Source organism: Monodelphis domestica, chromosome 7 (assembly GCF_027887165.1).
Source record: "Monodelphis domestica isolate mMonDom1 chromosome 7, mMonDom1.pri, whole genome shotgun sequence".
Lineage (NCBI taxonomy): Eukaryota > Metazoa > Chordata > Mammalia > Didelphimorphia > Didelphidae > Monodelphis > Monodelphis domestica.
Window position 1 is genome coordinate 143,659,381 of NC_077233.1, and position 22,547 is coordinate 143,681,927.

Consider the following 22,547-nt stretch of genomic DNA (forward strand, 5'->3'; position numbering starts at 1 on the left):
CAATCTTGATCCCATATCTGCCCCTCAATCAACCCTTTCATCTCTTTCATGGATTCTCAGTGTGCTTCCTTTTGGTTCCTTCCTCGGATTCTCTCCCCACCCCCTCAGCCTTGTACAGAACAAGATGATATATCTCTCTCTATCTCCTCTTCCACCCGGAGTAAACACTCAACCCTGTAGAAGTTGACTAACATGTCTTATTTCTTCTGATAATGGAGAATAGGCAAAGGGGTTGGATTGGGAATCAGAAAAGGAAGTGAGATACCATAGAAAGCATGCTGATTTAGAATTGGAGCACCTGGACTCAAATCCCATTTCTACCACTACTCAGCTGTGTGACACTGGGCAAATTACTACGTCTCCAGACCTTAATTTTACTATATATAAAATGAGGGAGTTGAACTAAATGGTCTCTAAAATCTGTTTCCAGCTCTGAATATCTGTGGTTCTCTGCTCTTACAATGAAAGTTATCTCTCATGCTCAATGACTCATCAGTGGACTTGACTAGATCTCTCTCACTCCTTCTTGGGGGTTAAGTGACTTGCCAAGAGTCACCAGCTAGGAAGTATCTGAGTTCAGATTTGAACCCAGGACCTCCCATCTCTAGGTCTGGTGCTTTATCCACAGAGTCACCTAGCTGTCCCCTTTCAGCAACTTCTAACCAAGAGGCAGAGAAGAAAGAGGCTCAGTGCCTGCTCTCAGGGAACTTACAATCTAGTAGAAGAAGTAAGACAAAGCCATAAGACAAAATACAAGGCAGAATGAAGAAATTAATAGAGATATACATAGAATGCTATGGCCTTTCCAAGGAGAAAGAGTTTGCTTCTAGCTGGGGCAGGGGCAGGAGCAGGAAAGACTTTATAGAGAAAGTGACACTTGAATCGGACATTGGAGGATGGATCAGATTTGGAAGGGTGGGTCTGGAGAAAAGGACCTTCTAGGAAGAGGGAGCAGCATAAGCAAGGGAATGTTTGAGTAAGGAACCCAGCTAGCTTTAAAATACAAAAGGAACCAGCAGAAGATAAGAGGGAGCAATGGCTCAATAGTTAGAGCATGGGGGCCAGAGGTAGACATACACAAGTCATTCTTGAAAAAATATATCTGTTGCTGTATATAACGTTCTCTTGGTTCTGCTCAGTTCACGCTTCATAATTTCATGTAGCTCTTTCCATGTTTTTTTTTTCAAAATTAACCTGTTCATCATTTCTTACAGCACAAAATAGTATTCCATCACAATCATATGCCATGACTTGTTCAGCCATTCCCCCATCAATGGGCATCCCTTCAACTACCATTCCTTTAAAGTCATTATCAATCTTAACATTCGTGATTTAGTTTCTAGGTACACGACAGCTTGTGTCAAGCAGGTTTGACCTGAATGAAGGGTCAGTGAAAGGTCAATGAAGCTGGGAAGGGTGATGTAAAGGAAGTGGATAAACTCTCCCACCTCCACACACAAGAGACCTGCTTCTCTATATCTCTTCATGGGGCTATGTTGTACCTCTAATTTTCCTATTCAGGGCTTAATGTCATGTTCCTTATAATTCAGCCTTAGCTCTTTTTCTTACTTTGGGCAAGCCATTTCTCTCTGGTCCTCATCTTCCCCTTCTATAAAATGGGGACATTCTCTGTTTCATGGGACTGTGGTAAAGATCAAATTAGTAAGATGCCTCCTGTTTAAAGCCAAGAATTCTTGACCCCAGTGCCCATCTCTCCTTAAAACCATCCCTTTGTTTTATAGACAATGAAGACACAATTCTTCCCAAATTTCCTGAGTTGGCTAAAGGTCTACAACAAGGACCAATTCATGTACAGCTTGAAACAACTCAGAGGACCCCAGAGGAACAAACGGGACACAAGTAGGTAGTCTACATGCCGAAATTCTGAGCTCCCTATCTCTCTCAATCTCTTCCTATTTATTCAAAAGTTGTCAATTCTTCAAATGTCACATCATCCAGACATGGACTATCAGAACTGAAAGAAGTTTTAGAATTCTGCTAGCCTAACCATCCCCATTTTACAGAAGGGGAACACTGAAACCCAGAGAGAAGGGGCTTGCCCAAGGTCACATAGCAAGTTATCAGCACAGTCCCAAAGAGAGCCTAGATTTCCTAACTAGCACTTTCTCCACTATATCAAAAATGGCATAGTACAAAGCACCTAAGTTTGATGTCAGGGGACCAGGATTCAAAATCCAATTCTACTATTTATGATATGGCCTTGGTCAAGTCACTAGACCACAATTTTACTCCTCAGTAAAATGAAGGAGTTGAACCAGATGAACTCAAAGAGCCCTCCAGCTCTAAATCTTTGGCTATGTCCATGACCTTCTCTCACTAAGACATAGGGAGCATCCTTTCTAATCTTTCAGGAAAGTCATCCAAGATTGGGCAAAGTAGATAAAGCACTGGGCTTGGAATCAGGAAGACTCCTCTTCATGAATTCAAATTCCTTGCCAACTGTGTGGCCCTGAGCAAGTCACTTAATGCTGTCTGTCTCAGTTTCCTCATCTGTAAAATGACCTGGAGAAGGAAAAGGCAAACCATTCCAGTATCTTTGCCAAGAAAATCCCAAATGGGGTCACAAAGAGTCAGATACAACTGAAATGACTGAACACAACAATAAGGAATTCCCTGGGTGAAAAGGATGTGAGTAAAAGTGTAGGAATGGAAAGTGGGTCTTTTTTTCCTTTTAAATCTTTACCTTCTGTCTCAGTATTAATTCTTAGAAGAGTGGCAAGGGCTGGGCAATCAAGGTTAAGTGACTTTGCCAGGGTCACCCAGTGAGGAAGTGTCTGAGACTGAATTTGACTCCAGTTCTAGTGCTCTATCCATTCTGCTACCTAGCTGCCCCTGGAGACTAGTTTAAGGAGAGCAGAGTATGTGAAAGGGAATACTGGCTGGAAAAGGCTGGAAAGGTAGATTGGAGCCAGATTGTTGAAGGTGCTGAATGCCAGGACCCCTAAATTCTTACGTCTTGCAGACATTTCATGAGAAGGGATTGGGCACCAAGAATGTTCTCTTTCTGCAGAAAGCCCAAAACAAGGGCTTGAGACTTAGAAGGGGTCATTGGGTAGAAAGGAAAGGCAGACTGTGCATTTCGGGAAAGTCGCCACTGGTGAATTATGCTTTGTGCTTCAGCCTCCTGTCCTGGAGCCCCACTCACAGCAGATAGAGTGAGAAAGGAGAGAGACATGATAGCTGCCAGATACATTTCCAGTAGTGAGCTGAACTCCTGCTTGCCGGACAGCGTCCTTAAAAACCACTTGGAGCTCTTCGGGAGTATGGAGTTTGAGGATTCCCTGCTCCAGGTTCTGAAAATGAAGTTGGATAAGGTAAAGTTGAACTGATGATGGAAGAGGGAGAGAGAGACCCACCTGGCTCCTCAAGCTTTGAAAGGCCAGCAAGGCTAATTGCCTAAGCAAAGGCCCATAAGTGGGAGATGGACTGTCCTAATTCTCCTCCAACCCTGACTAGTAGGACAATTTGCAAATCCAAAACACATCATGTCCATATCAAGCCCATTCATTGTCTCCTGCCGACAGGAGACAATCGCTCTGCTGGACAGAGCCCTGGATTCTAGTCCCAATTCTTCTACTCACTTGCCATATGACTTGGGCTAGTGTTTCTCTCTCTGCACCTGAGAGCCCTCCCCTGTTTATGCTTATAATAGTATACCATTATGGGAAAAATAAATTATAAATATGAAGAATAGCCCAAAATGGGAAAAAGAAGAAAAACTGCAGGAACAAAGAAAGTCGTATCAGAACATAACATACACGGAATGACTTCTCCATCTCGGTTTCAATATATCACGGGTCTGCATTCAATGGGAATTTGGGGGGAGTTTTGTGGAAGCTGTAGACAACACACACAGGGCAGCAGATGACACAGAAAAAGTTTAGAAACCCATTTTTCCTTAATGTCGACCTACAGATAGCCTATGACCAAATATATAACCCACATTTTACAGTAAGGTGCTGTAAACACCCCATAAAAGAAAAAGAAAAAATTCAGACTTCTCTGGTACAAAGGGAGGGCCAAAAAAATTTATGCAGATTTTCCAGGGGGCACTGTGCCCCTAATCCCTACAGTGTGGAAGGGATATTAGTACATACTAACCATACTATGAAAAATAAAAGCAAAACTGAGAAATATCCACTAAAAAGATTGCATGACATATAACATATATTGAATTGCTTGCTGTCTCAGGAAGGGGGTATGGAAGGAGGCAGAGAATTTGGAACTCAGAATTTTAAAAAGTGAATATTAAAAATTATTTCTATATGTAATTGGGAAAAATAAACTATTAACCTTTTTAAAAGAGGACATAGGACATTAAACAATAGAATTGCTGTTTTGTTAACATCGATACATACACTTTTAAATAATTTAATTTATTATAAAAATTTTTTAAATAAATAATTTAGCATTTGTGGATCTATATACAATCGCTTTTAAATTGTTTTTTTATTGTTACTGGATTCAGAAATTGTTTCTAAATGAAGAGGTTAGAATGGAAAGTCCTTGAGATCCTATTTAACTCAAACACACCATGATGCCCTATGTTGTCTTGAATCAGATGTTTGGCGTACTTCCTGAAGACTACCTCCCACTCCTGGGCCACATAGCCAAAGCATACCAACCTGCAGAGATGGCCCAATGGAACATCAGTACTGTCGACACTTTAGTTGCCCTCCTGAGTGGAACTTCTTGGTTAAATCATTATGAAAAGGTAAGGAGAGAGACAGAGAGACAGAGACAGAGACAGAGACAGAGACAGAGAGAGACACACACAGAGACAGAGACAGAGAGAGAGACGGAGAAAGGGAGAGGAGGGAGGGAAAGGGAGAGGGAGAAAGAAAGAAGCAGCATAATATAAGAAGACAGCTAGCCTTGGAGGCATGAAGTCCTGGGTTCAAGTCCTGCTTGAAATCATTTCCCCTATCAGAGCTCCCAGGAAATTCTCTAAAACAATAAATTACAGAGCAAGTGCTAACCTGCATTGATAGAGGAAGTTCCCTATATGACTGAAATCAATAGGTACAGTACCAAACAAAAAAAGGAAAAAAAAGGTAGCAAAAAAAATTTTCCCTCCTATTGATCAACAAATCAACTTATAAAGTTTGTTGTTCAGTTATTTTAACAGTGTCTGGCTCTTCATGACCCCTGTTGGGGTTTTCTTGGCAAAGCATTAGATCTGTCTGGAGTCAGGAGAAACTGAGTTCAAATCTGACTTCAAACACATCCTAGCTGTGTGGCCCTGGGCAAGTCACAACCCCTCTTACCTAACCCTAGTCTGTCTTAGAGTTGTTACTAAGACAGAAAATACAGGCTCTCTCTTTCTCTCCTCTCTCTCCTTTCTCTCCCTTTCTCTCTCCTCTCTCTCCCTTCCTCTCTTTCTCTCTCTCTCTCCTCAAATATTATCTCATTTGATTCTCATGGCAACCCTAGAAAATGGGTGTTATTATTATCCCAGTTTTATAGATGAGAAAACTGAGACAGAGATTAAGTGACTTGCCCAGGGTCACACCACTACTAAATGCCTGAAGTCGGACTGAAGCTCCTACAAACACCATTCATTTTCAGCTCCAGGACAATGGCCTCTTCAGCACCTGTTCCTGTGGGGAAGGGAGAAGGGCAGAGGCTTTGGATGGGGCCCATAGCTCTGGCCTCTAAGAAAAGTCACCCAGTGAATGTGTTCCCAGGTCAATGCCATGGTCAAGCAGTACCTGAAAGGGAATGATGCCCAGCTGGGAGGGGCTGCTCTCCCTGCACTGGCTCCTTCCATCTGCGCTCTAGAAGACCATCTACTGCAGCATCTCCGACCCGAGGACATCCGGTATCCTTCAATTCCATCCTCTCTCTTGTAAACAATGCTCACACTGATATAGGACTTTAAAATGACAACACACTTGGCATATAATAATAATAGCTAGTGTTTCTATAGAACTTACTACATGTCAGGCACCCTGCTAAGCACTTCACAATTATTATCTCATTTGATCCAGACTATTATTATTCTCATTTGACATATAAGGAAACTGAGGCAAATTGACACCCAGAGTCACTCAGCTAGGAAGTGTCTGAGGCTAGATTTGAATTCAGATCTTTCTGACTCTAGACCCAATCTCATAAATGAGATGGAGGTTATCATTGTCCACATTTTAAAATTCTTTAACAATACTATTTTATTTTTCTAATTATAGATAATAACAACTTTTAACACTTGTTTTCCAAAATTTTGAGTTTGAAATTTTTTCCCTTTCTTTCTCCCCTCACTTTCCCTGAGCCAGTAAGCAATTTGATCTAGATTATACATTTGTAAACATGCAAAACATATTTCCACATTGGTTGTGTTGTATCCATCCAGGGAGGGAGGGAGAGAAGGAAAGAAAGAAAGAAAGAAAGAAGCAGCATAATATAAGAAAGAAAGAAAGAAAGAAAGAAAGAAAGAAAGAAAGAAAGAAAGAAAGAAAGAAAGAAAGAAAGAAAGAAAGAAAGAAAGAAAGAAAGAAAGAAAGAAAGAAAGAAAGAAAGAAAGAGAGAGAGAGAAGAAAGAGAGAGAGAGAGAGAGGAAGGAAGGAAGGAAGGAAGGAAGGAAGGAAGGAAGGAAGGAAGGAAGGAAGGAAGGAAGGAAGGAAGGAAGGAAGGAAGGGAGAGAGAGAAGAGAGAAAGAGAGAAAGAGAGAGAGAAAGAAGAAAGAAAGAAAGAAAGAAAGAAAGAAAGAAAGAAAGAAAGAAAGAAAGAAAGAAAGAAAGAAAGAAAGAAAGAAAGAAAGAAAGAAAGAAAGAAAGAAAGAAAGAAAGAAAGAAAGAAAGAAAGAAAGAAAGAAAGAAAGAAAGAAAGAAAGAGAGAGAGAGAAAGAAAGAGAGAAAGAGAGAAAGAAAGAAAGAGAGAGAGAGGAAGGAAGGAAGGAAGGAAGGAAGGAAGGAAGGAAGGAAGGAAGGAAGGAAGGAAGGAAGGAAGGAAGGAAGCAAGGAAGCAAGGAAGCAAGGAAGCAAGGAAGCAAGGAAGCAAGGAAGCAAGGAAGCAAGGAAGCAAGGAAGGAGAAAAAGACAGGGAGGAAAGGAGGGAGGGAGAGGAAAAAAAGGATACTGTGACTTTTGGCAAGTTGCCTCCCCCTCCCTAGCCTCTTTTCCTTATCTGTAAAAAAAAAAAAAAGGCAGATGGGGTAGTACACCAGGAAGGGGCTGGAACTGGTTGATTTCTGAGGTCCTTTGCAGTTCTATCAATCTATGTTCTGTGTCTTAAGCTGCATATATCCTTAAATCCTAAGCTCAAACATTCTAAGGGTACTTCCAGTTCTGGGAATCTATGAAGAGGAATCTTGAGGAATGACTGGATTTTGGGAAGTTTAAAAGGAAAACTGTGATATTCTTCCCCTAATTCAACAAGTCTCTCTGCAGTAGGATTTGGACTGTGTCTAGTTCAGCCCTTCATCTCCAAGCCGGGGCTAACAGTCCTCGCCCTTATAGATACCAAAGGATCGCTTTGCAGATGGTCTTCATGAGTTACTCAGCCAAAAGAACTCCTCATTCTATGTCTAAGGATGAGGCTCTCTAACCATGGCTAAACTGGTTCTCAGAAAATGGAAATGTAGCCCTTCTTCTCTCTATGGACTCATACCCATATTCTTTCTAGACCTGCCAGAGACTATACAGGTATCCCTTTCACATCATGGGAGGTTTGGGTTATGATACCTCCATGATCTGGAAAATCTGCATAGAATTTTTAGCCTTCCCCATACCAAAAAAGAAGCCTGATTTTTTTTCCTTTTTCTTTTATGGGGAATTTACAGTAACTTATAAATTTTGGGTTAAATATTTGGTCATAGGCTATACATTGGTCAGTTTTAAATAAAAATGAGTTTCTCTACTTTTTCTGGATCATCTGCTGCCCTTTGTGTGTCATCTGAGGCTTCCACAAAACTCCCCAAAAATCCCCATTTAATTTCTTATGCAACGTGCAGTATACTCAATGAGGAAAGTCACGATGTGGAAGGGATAACTGTATTCCATTTGTCATAGCCTTCAAGAACCCAGGATTATCCTCATGCCATGATGCGGGATGTAGATGTAAGAATTCTGATGGAGATTTATCTAGGTTTTCACGTTCTGAGTTTAAATGGTTCTACATCTTTTAATGACACAGAGAGCTGAATACACCCTTGGATATTTCTCAGTGTTCTCAAAAAAAGAAGAACCTCATCTACCACCAGGTGAAAGCCACAGTCCAGGAGCACAGGAATGCCCGGAATGCCTACTATCAGATGCTAAAATCCTTGCTTGGTGAGTTCAGATTCGGACAAGTACCGAAAGTGGATCTTGGTCTTTCAGTTCACTGGTCTTAGCTTTGCAAAAACAAATTAACTGGGGAAGGGTAGCTAGATGTTTCAGTGAATAGAGAGCTAGGCTTGGAGACAGGAGGTCCTGGGTTCAAATCTGAACTCAGACATTTCCTCTCTGTGTGACCCTGGGCAAGTCACTTAATCCCCACTGCCTAGCCCTTACCACTCTTCTGCCTTGGAAAGATTACTTAGTCTTGATTCTAAGACAGAAGGTAAGGGTTTGTTTGTTTGTTTGTTGGGGGGGGGGGGGTGGTAATTGACTGATTGATTGATGCACAGATAGAATGGACTCCCTGCTCTAATTGTTACAAGCTCTTCCAAAATAAACCTGCCTTTTGATGACCAGACAAATTGAGGGAAATCATAATGGATATATACAAGGCAGATACAGGCTTTGTAATATTCAACCTAATAAAGCATAAGTAGAACTTTTCTACTTTGTAATAAACAAAATAAAACTGATGCTTTAGAATTAAATAATGAAATGTACCAGTCTTGGCAAAGAGGAGGGGGACCACGGGGGTAGAATAGGATATACATTGCCAGATAGAGTCCTTGCTTGGAGTGTTTTTACTTAACCATTTTTCTTAAACTTAAACAAATTTTCTTTGTTACAAAGGAGAGTTAAGTTCCAGAATTAGGAAGGCAGAGGAGTGGAGTACAGCAGGGAGCAGGCATGGCAGATTTCCAAAAATGACCATGATGCAAAGGCAAAAAGGATAAATAAAATTAATAAAATCCTGGGTCACACCATAGTTTTCCCAAACTGCCCACCCCTATTCAGTGGCATTAGCACTCTAATCTGGGGTCAGAACATTAAATTTAGAAATGACTTAAAAATCATTTAGTCTTTAGGGATTTGGGGGTGGTACCTAGACTTATGGTTTTGCTATTGGTCAGGAAGGTCTCTCCATCAATATAGATCTTTACTTGGTCTGAAATTACAGTCTTATAGAGTTTCATAAGGAACAGAGAGATTGAACTCATTTAATATTATTCCCTTATATCACAAATGGAGAAACTGAGCCACAAAAAGGGGAGAAGATTTGCCCATAGGAACCTGAGTTAGTGGTAGAGGAAAGAACTGGAAGACCTAGCTTTGTGGAAGAAAAGGAAGGAAGACCTTTTACTTTGAGCAAGTCACTTTATCTGTGAGTCTAGTTCCCTCTTTTTCCAAAGAGGGGGCATAATACTTACCTTGCAAGTCTTTAGGGCATAATGAATAAATGTAAGCAGCTTCAATTAAAACCCAGGTCTTGGCTCCCAGTCTGTGTTCTTCTAGCACAAGATCATGCTGCCTCCTAGTCCTAGTTCTGCCTCCATAAGCAGAGAAGTGATTCCAGTTTGGGGCTTTTTAGTGTTGATAAGGGAGGAAGCCCCAAAGATGCCTTCCTTTATTTTTTTTCCTCAAGAGTAAATAGAAGCCAGAGCATCACACACCTCAACAGAAAGACAATGAGACAGAAAAAGAGACAGAAGAGTCAGAGACAAAGAGATAAGGGGGAGAGAGAAGAAAAGGGAGAAAGAGGGAGAGAAGGAGGGGAAAGAAAAGGGAGAGAAAAAAAGAGAGTGAAGAGAAACAAAGAAAAGGAGGGGTAGAAAAAAGGAGAAGAGAGAAAAGGGAAGAGAGGAAAGGCAGAGAGACAGAGGCAGAAGAGACAAAGAGAGAAGGAAGGAAAAAGAGGAGAGAAAAGGAAGAGAAGAGACAGAGTCAGAGACAAGAGAGTGAGAGAAAGAAAAGGGAAATTGAAGGAAGGAGGGAGAAAAGGGGGAGAGAGGAAGAAGGAGAGACAGAGAGAGAAGAAAGGAGAGAGAAAACAGGAAAGAGAAGGAGAGGGAGGAAGAGTTGAAGAGGCAAAGAGAGAGAAAAAGTAGAGAGAAGGAAGGAGAGAGGAAAAGGGAGAGAAAAGAGAGAGAGGAGAGGAAAAGAGAAAGCAGAATAAACCGAGAGAAAAAAGGGAGAGAGAAAGAAAAGAAGAGGAAAAGAGATAGAGGCAGAATAGAGAGAAAGAAGGAAAGAGAAAAAAGGAAGGGGGAGAGGAAAAAAAGAGAAACTGAGACAGAGAACCCTTTGCACAAGGGAATAGTATTGACAGACTCCAGAAGGGAGGCATCTTCCAATTCTAAAAGTGGGACAACTAACTGTCTAAGAAAATAATAAGAGGTCTCTGAGGCTATGTCTAGAGTTATTATGGGAAGTAGCAAGGGGAAGGTCCAGTCCCTACAGAGTCATGGCAGGCAAGTTATGCTCTTGTTCCAGGCTAGGAATTTAAATTCCATTGTCGCCAAGGCGCTTCCCATTTCTAACCATCCTCTGACTGGTTAGCAGCAGCACTTGTCAGAGGATGTTTCTTCCCCACAGATGTCTCTCTCCCTTCCATGGGTGAAGGCCTGAGGCTCAGGTGAGGGAACCACAGTTGCTGCAGGTGGCGCCAACACACCATTCAATGGGATATAACGATTTCCCAAGGGCTGATTTATAAGCTATGGAGGCTAGAAATTGTCCTGGGCCAATAGAAATAGTTAGCCTGTATTTGTTGTTGTATTTCCCAAGAACTGTGATTTCATCGGTATAAGGGAATTCCTTGTGAAAAACTCCCTCTCCCACTGTAGGTCAGTACCGGCCAGGTAATTTATAATCTAAGAGTGTTGCCTGGGGCATTAAATTAAGTAGTAATAGCAATAATAAGCCATCATTATGTAGCATTTTAGTGTCTGCAAGACACTTTACAAATATTCACTCATTCAAGCTTCACAAACAACCCTGGGAGGCAGACACTATTATTATTCCCATTTACAGATCAGGAAACTGAGGCAGACAGATAAAGTGTCTTACCCAGGGTCACACAGCTTGTAACTTCTGAAGCTAGATTTGAACTCTGAGCTTTTTGACTTTGAGCCCAGCACTCTATCCACCTTGAAGCTTAATCTAGTTGGACCTTTTTCCAAAAGGTCCAAAAGAGGCACCCAGTGCCCAAAGAGGACAAGTCGAGACCAGGGCTATCCCTATTTGTGGCCTTCTGAACTGAAGTCCAAAGCTTTCTCTATGGCACTGTGCCTCTCTGGGAACCTTTGAATCCTCCACCTCACCCCACCCAAGTCACTTCAACACTTCTTCAAACCGTATCATCCTGGTCGATAATAATGAATAAAGGTTAGCATTTTGGACTATGGTAACTTGTGGTCAGGAAAACCTGAGTCCAAATCTGGCTTCAAACACTTACTGACTGGGTGACCCTGGATAAATCACTTAACTTCTGTATGTCTCAGTTTTCCCAGGAATTGTATATTTGAACCTAGAAGCAATAGGGAGTTGCTAGAGTTTACTGAAGACTGAGCTGTGCTTTAGAGAAGCTCAGGTTGAACAGTGGATTCTCCCTTACTAGAGATCTTCCAGCAAAAGCCAGTGGATCACTTATTGGGTGTCCCAAAGAGGATAATCTTGCTCAGATATGAGTGGAACTGGATGGCTTGCAGTCCCTTCTAATGCTGAGATTCCCAGTTTCTATGATTGAATCAGGAAGGGGGAAAGCATTCTAGGACTGGGGGAGGACCTAAGCATAAACAGCACAGGACACAGGAAGGAGACTCTTCTGAGAATGGAACCAGTGTATGTATTGGGGAGATGGGGTGGGGCCTATGCAAAAGACCCAGAAAACCAGGCAAATGATATTGGACTAAATTCAGTATAAGCCAATTGGCTAATGGTTCAAATTTGGAATTCCCCTCCACTTCCTCCTGGCAGGAGGAGCCCCAGCTGAAGATCTCATCCAATATGCTGCTGACTCCCCAGTGATGGACTTGGACACCTTTACAACCCTCAATCCCGAAGAGATAAAGGTGCAAAACTTTGGGGGCACAGCTTCTCTCTGAAACTGTCAGCTGTTCTGTCATTCCATACTGACCATTCATCAGCTCACAAGCAATTGCCTCTTAAAAGTTTACTCTCAGGGAAGCTAGGTGGCTCAGTGGATAGAAAGTCACTCCTAAAGATGGAAGATCCTGGGTTCAAATCTGGATTCAGATACTTCCTAACTGAGTGACCCTGAGCAAGTCACTTAACTTCAGTTGCCTTGCCCTTACTGCTCTTCTGTCTTGGAACTGATGCTTAGTATCTGAGTATCAATTGTAAGGTGGAAGGTAAGAGTTTAAAAAATTATATTCACTAACCAGACTGGCTAAAATAACAAAAGGACAAAGTGACAAGTGTTGGAAGGGAGGTGGAAAAAACAGGGTCACTGATGCATTATTGATGGAACTATGAAAGGATCCAACTATTTTGGAGAGCAATTTGGAAGTACACATAGAGAGTTTTAAAACTGTATATACTCTCAGACCCAGCAATGGTTTCCCAAGAGGATTAGAGAAAGAGGAAAAGGACCCATATGTTCCAAAGTATTTATAGGAGCTCTCTTTGGGGTGGCAAAGAAATGGAAAGTGTAGAGATGCCCATCAACTGGGGAATGGCTAAACAAATTGTGGTAATTGATTGTGAAGGAATACTACTATGCCATAAGAAATGATCAACAGACTTTTTTTGTTGTTTTTTAAAACCTGGGAAGAACTATACAAGATAATGGTGAAATGAGTGGAATGTTATACACAGCCAAAGAACTAATACTAAAAGAATAAATTTAAAATGTTACCTCCAGAAAGTGAACAGAAAGATAAAACATGAAAGACTTAATTTATATTAACACATTGGCCTCCATTTTGATACCCTACGTGATAAGGGAAGGATGGGAAGGGGTTGGGACACCAGTGGATCGGACCTATTATGTAGATATAAAGAAAAGTAAGTTGAATATATATGAGATCTGTGATTTCAAAAAAAAAAAAATTATATTCACTCCCTGAGTGTCACGGATGAATTAAAGTGCCCAAGGCATATCAAGGTGACAAGGACAAAAACCAGATTTGGGGGCTCAAAGTCCAGTGATCTTTCTACTAAGCCACACTGCTTCCCTCCATGCCTCACAGCATGGTACTAAGAGAAGTTAATTGACCTACTAGGAAACTCAAATTTATGACCTCTATTTTCTTAATTCTGTGTCTTAATCCACTGAGCTAACTAGCTAGCCCTAGATCTTTGATCCCATCTTGTCGGTCTGTGTTAGTCCTGGGATATGCATTGCAGGACCCAAGCCGGCAGTCTAAGGCAATCTCTTCTCTCATTTTGGATCCGCAGAAATTAAGTCCTCAAAATCTGAAAGACTTACTTGATGTGAATCTCTCTGAGCTAAACACTATCATGGAGCACCCTACAATACAGGCATGGGTGCAGTCTCATACCCAGTCAGAAGTAAATGCCATTGGGCTCAAGGCTAAGGCTGGACATCCAGACCCACCACCTAATGGCTCCTTTGTTTTAACATCAGGTAAGTGATTCCAAGTAGACTATTATACCAGGAATCAAGAAAATCTGAGTTCTAATCTCAGTTTAGACATTCATTATGTGTGTGACACTGGGAAAGTCTCCAGTTAAAGCTTTCTTATCTGTAAAACAGGAATAATTATCTCTTTAACACATTGTAGGGCTATTTTAAGACTCAAGTGAGATAGTATGTATAAAGAGGATAGAGATTAGAGCTGTGATTTATTTCATTGACTCCTAAATGAGGAAACTCCTTCTTCTAATGCAGATTGGCACCAACTCTGCAATTTCTAGACTTAGAGAACACTGAGGAGTTGACTTAGTACTCAGGATCACATTGCAAGCATGTGTCAGAGGTAGAACTTAATGCAGGTTTCCAGGTTCCAAGTCTGGCTCTCTATCTTCTAACTTCATATAACACATGTTATAATGTTAAAAAATGTTATATATATATACATATACATATAAATGTTATATATATATATATACATATACATATAAATGTTACATATATATATATACATATACATATATATAATCATTATTATTTTAAAACAAGTAAGAGGGGCAGCTGGGTAGCTCAGTGCATTGAGAGCTAGGCCTAGAGATGGGAGGTCCTATGTTCAAATCTGGCCTTGGACATCTCCCAGCTGTGTGACCCTGGGCAAGTCATTTAACCCCCATTGCCTAGCCCTTACCACTCTTCTGCCTTGGAACCAATTCACAGTATTGACTCCCAAGACGGAAGTTAAGGGTTTACAAAAATAAAAAAATAAATAAAAATAAAAAACAAGTAAGATATGAAACTTGTCCTCAGGTAGCTCCAAATTGAATGGTGAGAAATGGGAAATTTTTAACAGGATAAGATTCTATTCAATAAGTATTTATCAAATATCACTTACTTGTAATATTTAATACATACATATATATTACTCATATATATTTAGTCTTAACTATATATATGTATATTTACTATAGTATATATATATACTCCTAATATATATTTATATATATATCTATTCCAACGCAACCATGTTTATATATTTACTCCTATATATATATATTTGCTCCAACATAACTATATATATATATATGTACATATATATATATATTCTCCAACATAACTAGATGTATGTTTATAAAGAAAGATACATCAATAGGTATAATATAAAACAAAATTATTAGTACTTCAAAAGGGCACAAAGTACAAAGTTCAGAGATGGAATATCAGAGAGGTCTGGGGAAAAAGATGTCAGAGATGGCTGAATCTTCATGGTTAGGTAGCCATTTAATTTTACTCTCTATGGAAGGAAGGGAACCCTTTAGAAATACAAGTTTAAGCCCACTGGGTTGGAAATTAACCTTACTAATGACTCAATCAATCAGTCAGTAATCGAGTTTTATTGAGTGCCTACTATGTGCCAGGAATTGTGCTAAATACTAAGGACACAAAGGAAGGCAAAAGATTACCCTTCTGAGTTTATTTTATATGTTATAAGCTTGGATTACATCCATGATATGGTAGACCCACTACAGCACTTCTTAGCCTTCCCCCTAGCTCCAAGCACCCTCCCTCCTTCCCAAAGCTACTTTGGATTTATTTTGTACATTCTGTATATACATCTTTATGTGCATATTGTCTTTCCTGATAGAAAGTGAGCTCCTTGAGGACATAGGCTGTTTTTTTGTTGTTGTTGTTGTCACTTTGTTTCCACCCCAGATTCTAGCAGTGTCTGACACATTGTAGGTGCTTCATAAAGGATTGTTGCTTGATCACCAAAAAGGAGCAGAGCCAGCTAGAATTGGACTAAAGCATTCAATGAGGATGTTGTTTTATTGATTTGCTTCCTAGAATTACATCCAACTTTTCCTCCCAAAGAGAAAATTAGTGTTGTTGTAAAGAAAGAAGCAGATGGCAAAGCTCCTCTTTTTTTCTCTGAAGTGCCTAGTCCCCCACAGCTGTGCCCCAGTGATCCAACTCTTTTCTTTATTCTATTTCAGCACCACCCATTTCCAGAGCGGAAGGAGCCTTCATGAAAGAACACACACTCCAGATTTCTTACACTATCCTCCTTGCCCTCTGTGGAGTAATGATTTCTTTAGGAGCTTCTTAACTGTCTTGGAATATATGACAGCACCATCTCATTTGTAACACGAACATAAAAGAGAAAATGCAATCTTCCCAATGCACAAATGATTTGCCACCTGTCTCTTGAATGCGATATACAAGAATGCATTGTGCAAAGACTCTATAACTTTTAATTGCAGCAGCTTTCTTTGCCTCAAATAGGAATTGTAAGATTTGCTTCATGTTGACAAATATAGAAAATCTCAACAGAAAGAAATCACACATTTGACATGTTTCCAGTGTTGTGTTCATTATCCTTCACTTATTTCACATGGTCATATCAAAATATATAGAAAATGTGCTAGAATGGCAGTTGAGTCACCAGAGTCCTAATCCTGACTTTGCCACTGTGTACTCTTTCAGGAGGTGACTGATGGATTCTTTCCATTTTTACTTTATCCTCTGGTTCTAAAATATCTGAGCAGTTTTCTTGAAATATAATACCTAGGCTCTTTTTGTTCATAGCTCTCAGGGAGCCCAATTATTCTTTCCTATTTTTACAAGACCTTCCATCTTAGAATTAATAATAAGTGTTTGTTCTACAGCAGAAGTATGGCAAGGGCTAGGCAAAATATACACTAAGCCGCCTAGCTGCCCCTAGCCTGATAGTTCTTAAATTATCTCTCCTCAATCTGTTTTCCAGGTTAGTTTTTTTTTTCCTCCGAGATAGTTCACATTTTCTTTGATTCTTTCAAAACTGACTTTGTTTCATTATTTCTTATTGTTTTAAAGCCCTTACCTTCCATTGTAGAATCAGTATGGTGTATTGGTTCTAAGGCAGAAGAGTGGTAAGGGTTAGGCAATGGGGATTAAGTGACTTGCCCAGAATCACACAGCTAGGAAGTGTCTGAGGCCAAATTTGAACCTAGGACCTCCTATCTCTAGGCCTGACTCTCAATCCATTAAGCCACCTAGCTGTCCCCTCACTATTTCTTGATGTCTCATAGAATTATTAACTTCAATTTAATTCTAGTTTTCAAGAAATTATTTTCTTCAATACCTCTTTTTCCAAGCTGATAATTCTTTTTGCATATCTTTCTTCCAAAGCTCTCATTTTTATTTTTAGCACTTTTTTTAAATTCTTATTTTAACTCTTCTTATGTAAAAGTTACATTTTTCTTTGAGATTTTCCTTGTAAATGCTTCTAAGACATTCTCTTCTGTGTTTGTGTCTTATCGCCATAATAGCTCTTTATGGTCAGGTTCTTTTTTTAATTTGCTCATTCTTCCAGCCTGCTTGACTTATTCTTTGTTCAGTACACAGCTGAGATCTATTCTATAGCTGTTTTTCTTCATGCTGGATATACTATTTGGATATACCAAAGCATACCATTTTTCACAGTTGTTTATTTATGGTTTTATTTGGGGGGGTTCATATGAATATTCTCTTACAACAATGACCAATATGGAAGTTTCATAATATCATGCTGGATATCATTTCAGGATGACCTGAAAGTGAGTAATGGACAGCAGAGCTGCCAGATAGCACCTGTTTTTACAACTAGAGCTACTTCTGAATCCTCTGGGATTTTTTCCTGCCCTGGTGCTTTCTGTCTGATGCCTTCCCTCTGCTCTCTCTCAGTCTCTAGGTATTAAAGTGCTCTGTGCTCTGCATACTCCTGGCCAGAAACCATCACTGGTATCTGCAGACCTCTCTATCTCCCTAAGCAAAACTGAACTGGAAAAATGATTCACTGTGAATTTTTTCTCTTAGCCCTCCTAATTAGAATTCAGATTGGTACATTTTCTAGATGACTATAGAAACAGGGTTGGGGTGATCTAGGCTTAATTGCTTCCTCTCACTTCTTCATTTTCACCAATATCCAAGTGTATGGTCTTGAACAAGTCATTTCTCTCTGGGATTTAGTTTTTCCATATGTAAAACAAGGAACTAGGGCAACATAATTACAAAGTTGGGTTCAAAAAAATCAACAGCACAAATATAGTATTAGGAAAATATGATTCCAAAGTAGATCATGTGAATGAGATCTGGGCTTCTGGTAAATTATAAGCTTAATATGAAGAAGTAACATGACATAGAAGCCTTGTCAATCCTATATGAGATTTCATGGCACAGAAATAGATTTCCACCTTTAGTTGGTCCCTTTCTATTGTTTGTTAAAAGTACAAAATCTCAGTTGGGTGGGTTAATATGTGGCTCAGTGGATAGAGAGCCAAGCCTAGAGATGTTCAGAGGTCTTGAGTTCAAATCTGTCAGCAGATATTTCCTAGCTATTTGTCCCTGGGCAAGTCACTTAACCCTAATTGCCTAATCCTTACTATTCTTCTGCCTTGGAACTGATACTTAATAATGATTCTAAGGTAGAAGATAAGTGATCCAACCATTCTGGAGGGCAATTTTGAATTATGCCCAAAGGGCTACAAAACTGTGCATACCCTTTGATCCTGTAATATCAGATATTGGATCTGCATACTAAGGAGATCATAAAAAAGGGAAAGACCCTATTTGTACAAAAATATTTATAGCAGTCCTTTTGGTGATGGCAAAGAATTGTAAATTGAGGGGATGTCTATCAGTTGGAGAATGGCTGAACAAATTAGGTATATGTTGTGATGGAATACTATTGTGCTATAAAAAGCTATGAGCAGGATGATTTCAGAAAAATCTGGGAAGATCTACATGAACTAATGCAGAACAAAATAAACAACTAGGAGAACATTGTGCACAGTAACAGCAATATTGTAGGATGATCAACTATGAAAGACTTAGCTACTCTCAGCAATAAAATGATCCAGGACAATTCTGAAGACTTATTACAAAGAATGCTATCCAGTTCCAGAGAAAGAACTGTTGGATTCAGATGCAGATCAAAGCATACCATTTTTCACAGTTGTTTATTTATGGTTTTATTTTGGGGGGGGTTCATATGAATATTCTCTTACAACAATGACCAATATGGAAGTTTAATAATATACATACAACCCAGATCAAATTGCTTACTGTCTCTGAGAAAGGGAAGGGAAGAGAGAGGGGCAATTTGGATCTTATAAAATCGGAAAACGTATGTTGAAAACTTATTACATGTAACAGGGAAAATAAAATATCTTTGAATAACTAAAAATATATCAAGAAAAGGTAGAGGTTTTTCAAAAATGCTGAACTGGTAGACAAAGGATACTGAGGATTCGTGTTCCCTGATCAACTAGATGCCATCCTGGCTCTCAGTTCATTTGGTTCTGGTCTTAAGAGTTTAGGACAATACATGTTCCAGGAAAAAGCAGCTCCTCCCAAAACTATAAGCTGCTTGAGTGGTCCAAGTTGATTGGGGAGTATAACAAGAAACAATCAGTGGGAGCTACACGGAGGCAAATTTCAGCTCAATAGAATGACACTCCTCTTTATAATTACAGCTGTCTTCCATTAGAACCTTACATAAAAACATGCTGTCTCCCATGCCTGGAATGCTCTCCCTCATCTCCACCTGCTAGCTTCCCTGCTTCCTTTTTAAGTCTCAACTAAAATCTCATTTTCAAAAGAATCTTTTTTCCAACTCCTCTTAATTTCAGAGCTTCTCTCTCTTAATTATTTCTTTTTCCAATATATAATTTATTCATCTTCATTTGCTTGTCTTCCCCATTAGATTGTGAGTTCCTTGAGGGTAGAGATTGTCTTTAATATCTTTTTGTAACTCCAGTGCTATGCACAGTTTCTAGTATGTTATAGACACTTAATAATATTGGATGAATGAATGAAAAAGGTACAGGATTCTATCACAGTGATCTACATTGCATGCCTTAAAATTCAGAGGTTATCTCAGGGTGGCAGCTAGAGGGTGCAGTGGATAGAGTGCTGGGCTTGAAATCAGGAAGATCTGAGTCAAATCTAGCCTTAGACACTTATTAGTTGTGTGATCCTGAGCAAGTTATTTAACCTGTTTGCTTCAATTTCCTTATCTGGAAAATAACCAGAGAAGGAAATTAGCAAACCACTCCAATACCTTTGCTAAGAAAACCTAAATGGGATTACAAAGAGTCAAATAGGACTGAAACAACTCAACAACAGCAAATCTCAGGAGAGTTAAGAGGGCTAAAGAATTAGCCTCTTGTTGAGGATGAAAGAGGAGTGCATAAAAGCTGGCTTGTAGCTTAACATCAAAAATACTAACATCAAAGCAACTGGTACCATCACTTCCTGGCAAATAGATGGAAGGAGAAGACATGGAAGTAGTGTCAGATTTTATATTCTTGGGCTCAAAGAGCACTGCAAGTGGTGACTGCAGCCATGAACTTAAAAGGTGATTGCTCCTTGGAAGGAAAGCTAGGGCAAAACTGGACAGCATACTAAAAAACAGAGGTATCATCTTACCAACAAAAGTCCTTATAGTCAAAGGTATAGTTTTCCAGTAGCAATGTATTGCTATGAGAGAAAATTGGATTGTAAGGAAAGCTGAGCACCATAGAATCAACATTTTCAAATTGTGGTTCTGGAGAAGACTTTTGAGAGTCTCTGCAAGAAGATCAAATCAGTCAATACTTAAAGAAATTGATTCAGACTATTCATTGGGAGGTCAAATGTTGAGGATGAAGCTTAAATACTTTGGTCATATAATGAAAATAAGGAACTCTTTGGGGGAAACCCTGATGATGGGAAACGTTAAAGGCATAAGGAAAAAGGGACAGCAGAGGATGAGATGAGTAGGTGTTGTCATGAAAGCAACAAACATGAGGTTGGGCAGAATTAGGGAGCTAGTGGAGGATAGAAGGGCCTAGAGTGCTATGGTCTGTGGGGTCACAAAGAGTTGGGCATGACAACAGCACAGGCTAGGGATACAGTTATTGGGAGCCATGAATGATGAAAGAGTAATCAGTGAATCTTTGTTTATAAAGATAAATGGCATTCTTCTGACATCTGTCTTTTAGCAACAGCTGGCTTCTATGTGCACATGCTATTCTTAAATAAGCATCTATATTCCATTATATATAAATATCTTATATGAAGTTAGATACTCTATATGTGTTTAGCTTATATGACACATTATATTTCTCTTTATATATGACATCATCCCTGATAAGAAACCCTTTGGTTGTATGACATGTGCTGTCTTCCTTGAGACTACTGTAACAGTCTAGAATAAGTCAAATCACCTCATTAGGCTTTGGTGCTTTGACTAGAGGCAAGCAATTGAGACAAACAATCAGAATTAAGTGGGAATAGGATCAACACACCACCTTAAATCAATCAAAGTCATTAAGTGAGGGACTGGGCCACTCCAAGAAAGAAGATATGTCAGAATTGGAGAAGAAATTCTGAGGATATGGAGTCTAGTTTGGAGCAAGCAGGCATCAACTGATCTATGGAAGAGAAGGGGTATTTCAAGAAGAATCCTTGGCTTTATAGGCATTAGAGAGAGGAGAATCCAGCTAAATAAAGGTCTAAGAAAAGCCAACTCTTTCCCCAACTTCTCTCCCTGATGCCTATCTATCCACAAACATCCTAATATAATCTGGTGTTTAATTACCTAAGAGTTTCTAGGGAACAGAATTCTGCCTCCACCACCAAGAAGCTAGTTAACTAGATAGATAGATAGATAGATAGATAGATAGATAGATAGATAGATAGATAGATAGATAGATATGTATAAAATTAATAGGAGAACTCAATCTCTGCCTGACTGTTAGGATTTTTTCTGATTTGGAGGCTCAGAGCAATTGTGACTGAACTCAGAACTTTTCATCTAAAATAAACTCAGAAACCAAATGAAATTATTCTGTCCTCTAGGCTTAAACTGAACTGCTAAGTTTCCTGATTGTTTAGACAAAACTGCAACATACTCAGAGTCAAGCATCCTGGAGGCACAGAGGTGTAGCTAATAGGCCTTGAATAACTATTCATCATTTCTCCACTATATCCATTAAATGATTAAAATCTTGCAATGAGTGTACCAAATAGTTCCTTTCCTCAATCCCTGAAAAATCTGGTCTCATAGACACACTCATTCAACAAACATTTGAGTACCTACTGTATGCACTCCACATGTGTGATACATAATAACATTTAACTGATTTGCCAATGAATCCAAGAATTTTGGGACTGAAAGGACCCTTCCTCATAAAAATATTCAGGAATGCCTGACTATGACAGACCTGTGACCCATTGTACCAAACCGCATAATTACAGTTTCATAGTCTACAGCAATGATGACAAACCGATGGTACAATTGCCAAAGATGGCACACAGAGCACCCCTCCCTACCTCCCACCCCCAGAGTTTGTTACTAGAAAGGCAGAGGGACTCAGGGAGAGCTGGTCCCCTCCCCCTCTCCACCACACCTGATGACATTTTTTTCACATTTCCTGCCCCTCTGACCAGCAGCCCAATGGGAAAGCATTCTCCCTCCCCTGTGTGGGGTAAGGGTTGGGGCACATCCAGCGCTGGTGGAGGGGGAAGAGTATGTCACAAGATCTCTGGGGGGATCCACAAGGCTCAATCTGGGGGGGGAGGACAGGGCCTGGCACTCCATCTCTAAAAGGTTCACCATTACTGATCTAGTTCCAGAAAGTAACCATATGATGCCCTTGTGTTTATAGAATTAGGTAAGGTTTTCACTAAGTATACTCAAAATCAGTAGATAATTAATCAGCTCTACAGCTATTTTTATACAGAAATGCATCCTGAATTCCAACTTGAAATGCCAGAAATACACCTACTCATTTCCCTACTCACATAACAGCAAG

The 22,547-nt window shown here is 39.8% G+C and overlaps 1 protein-coding gene and 1 non-coding gene across 2 annotated transcripts; both read left to right on the plus strand.

Moving 5' to 3' along the window:
• The first annotated feature begins 7,980 nt into the window (after positions 1–7,980).
• Positions 7,981–16,046, plus strand: LOC130455418 (mesothelin-like protein). The gene is made up of 4 exons (XM_056804407.1): positions 7,981–8,291; positions 12,096–12,190; positions 13,539–13,728; positions 15,726–16,046. The coding sequence occupies exons 1-4, from the start codon at positions 8,273–8,275 to the stop codon at positions 15,836–15,838; spliced, it is 417 nt and encodes a 138-aa protein (XP_056660385.1). The 5' UTR covers positions 7,981–8,272; the 3' UTR covers positions 15,839–16,046.
• LOC130455682 (small Cajal body-specific RNA 8) lies at positions 8,612–8,741 on the plus strand. Its single transcript, XR_008913785.1, has one exon. It is a non-coding gene; the product is annotated as a small Cajal body-specific RNA 8 (non-coding RNA).
• Positions 16,047–22,547: the final 6,501 nt, after the last annotated feature.

Coding starts and splice junctions, on each gene's coding strand:
- LOC130455418 (XM_056804407.1), top strand. Junction 12,191..13,538: donor TCAATCCCGAAGAGATAAAG/GTGCAAAACTTT, acceptor TTGGATCCGCAG/AAATTAAGTCCTCAAAATCT. Junction 13,729..15,725: donor CTCCTTTGTTTTAACATCAG/GTAAGTGATTCC, acceptor ATTCTATTTCAG/CACCACCCATTTCCAGAGCG.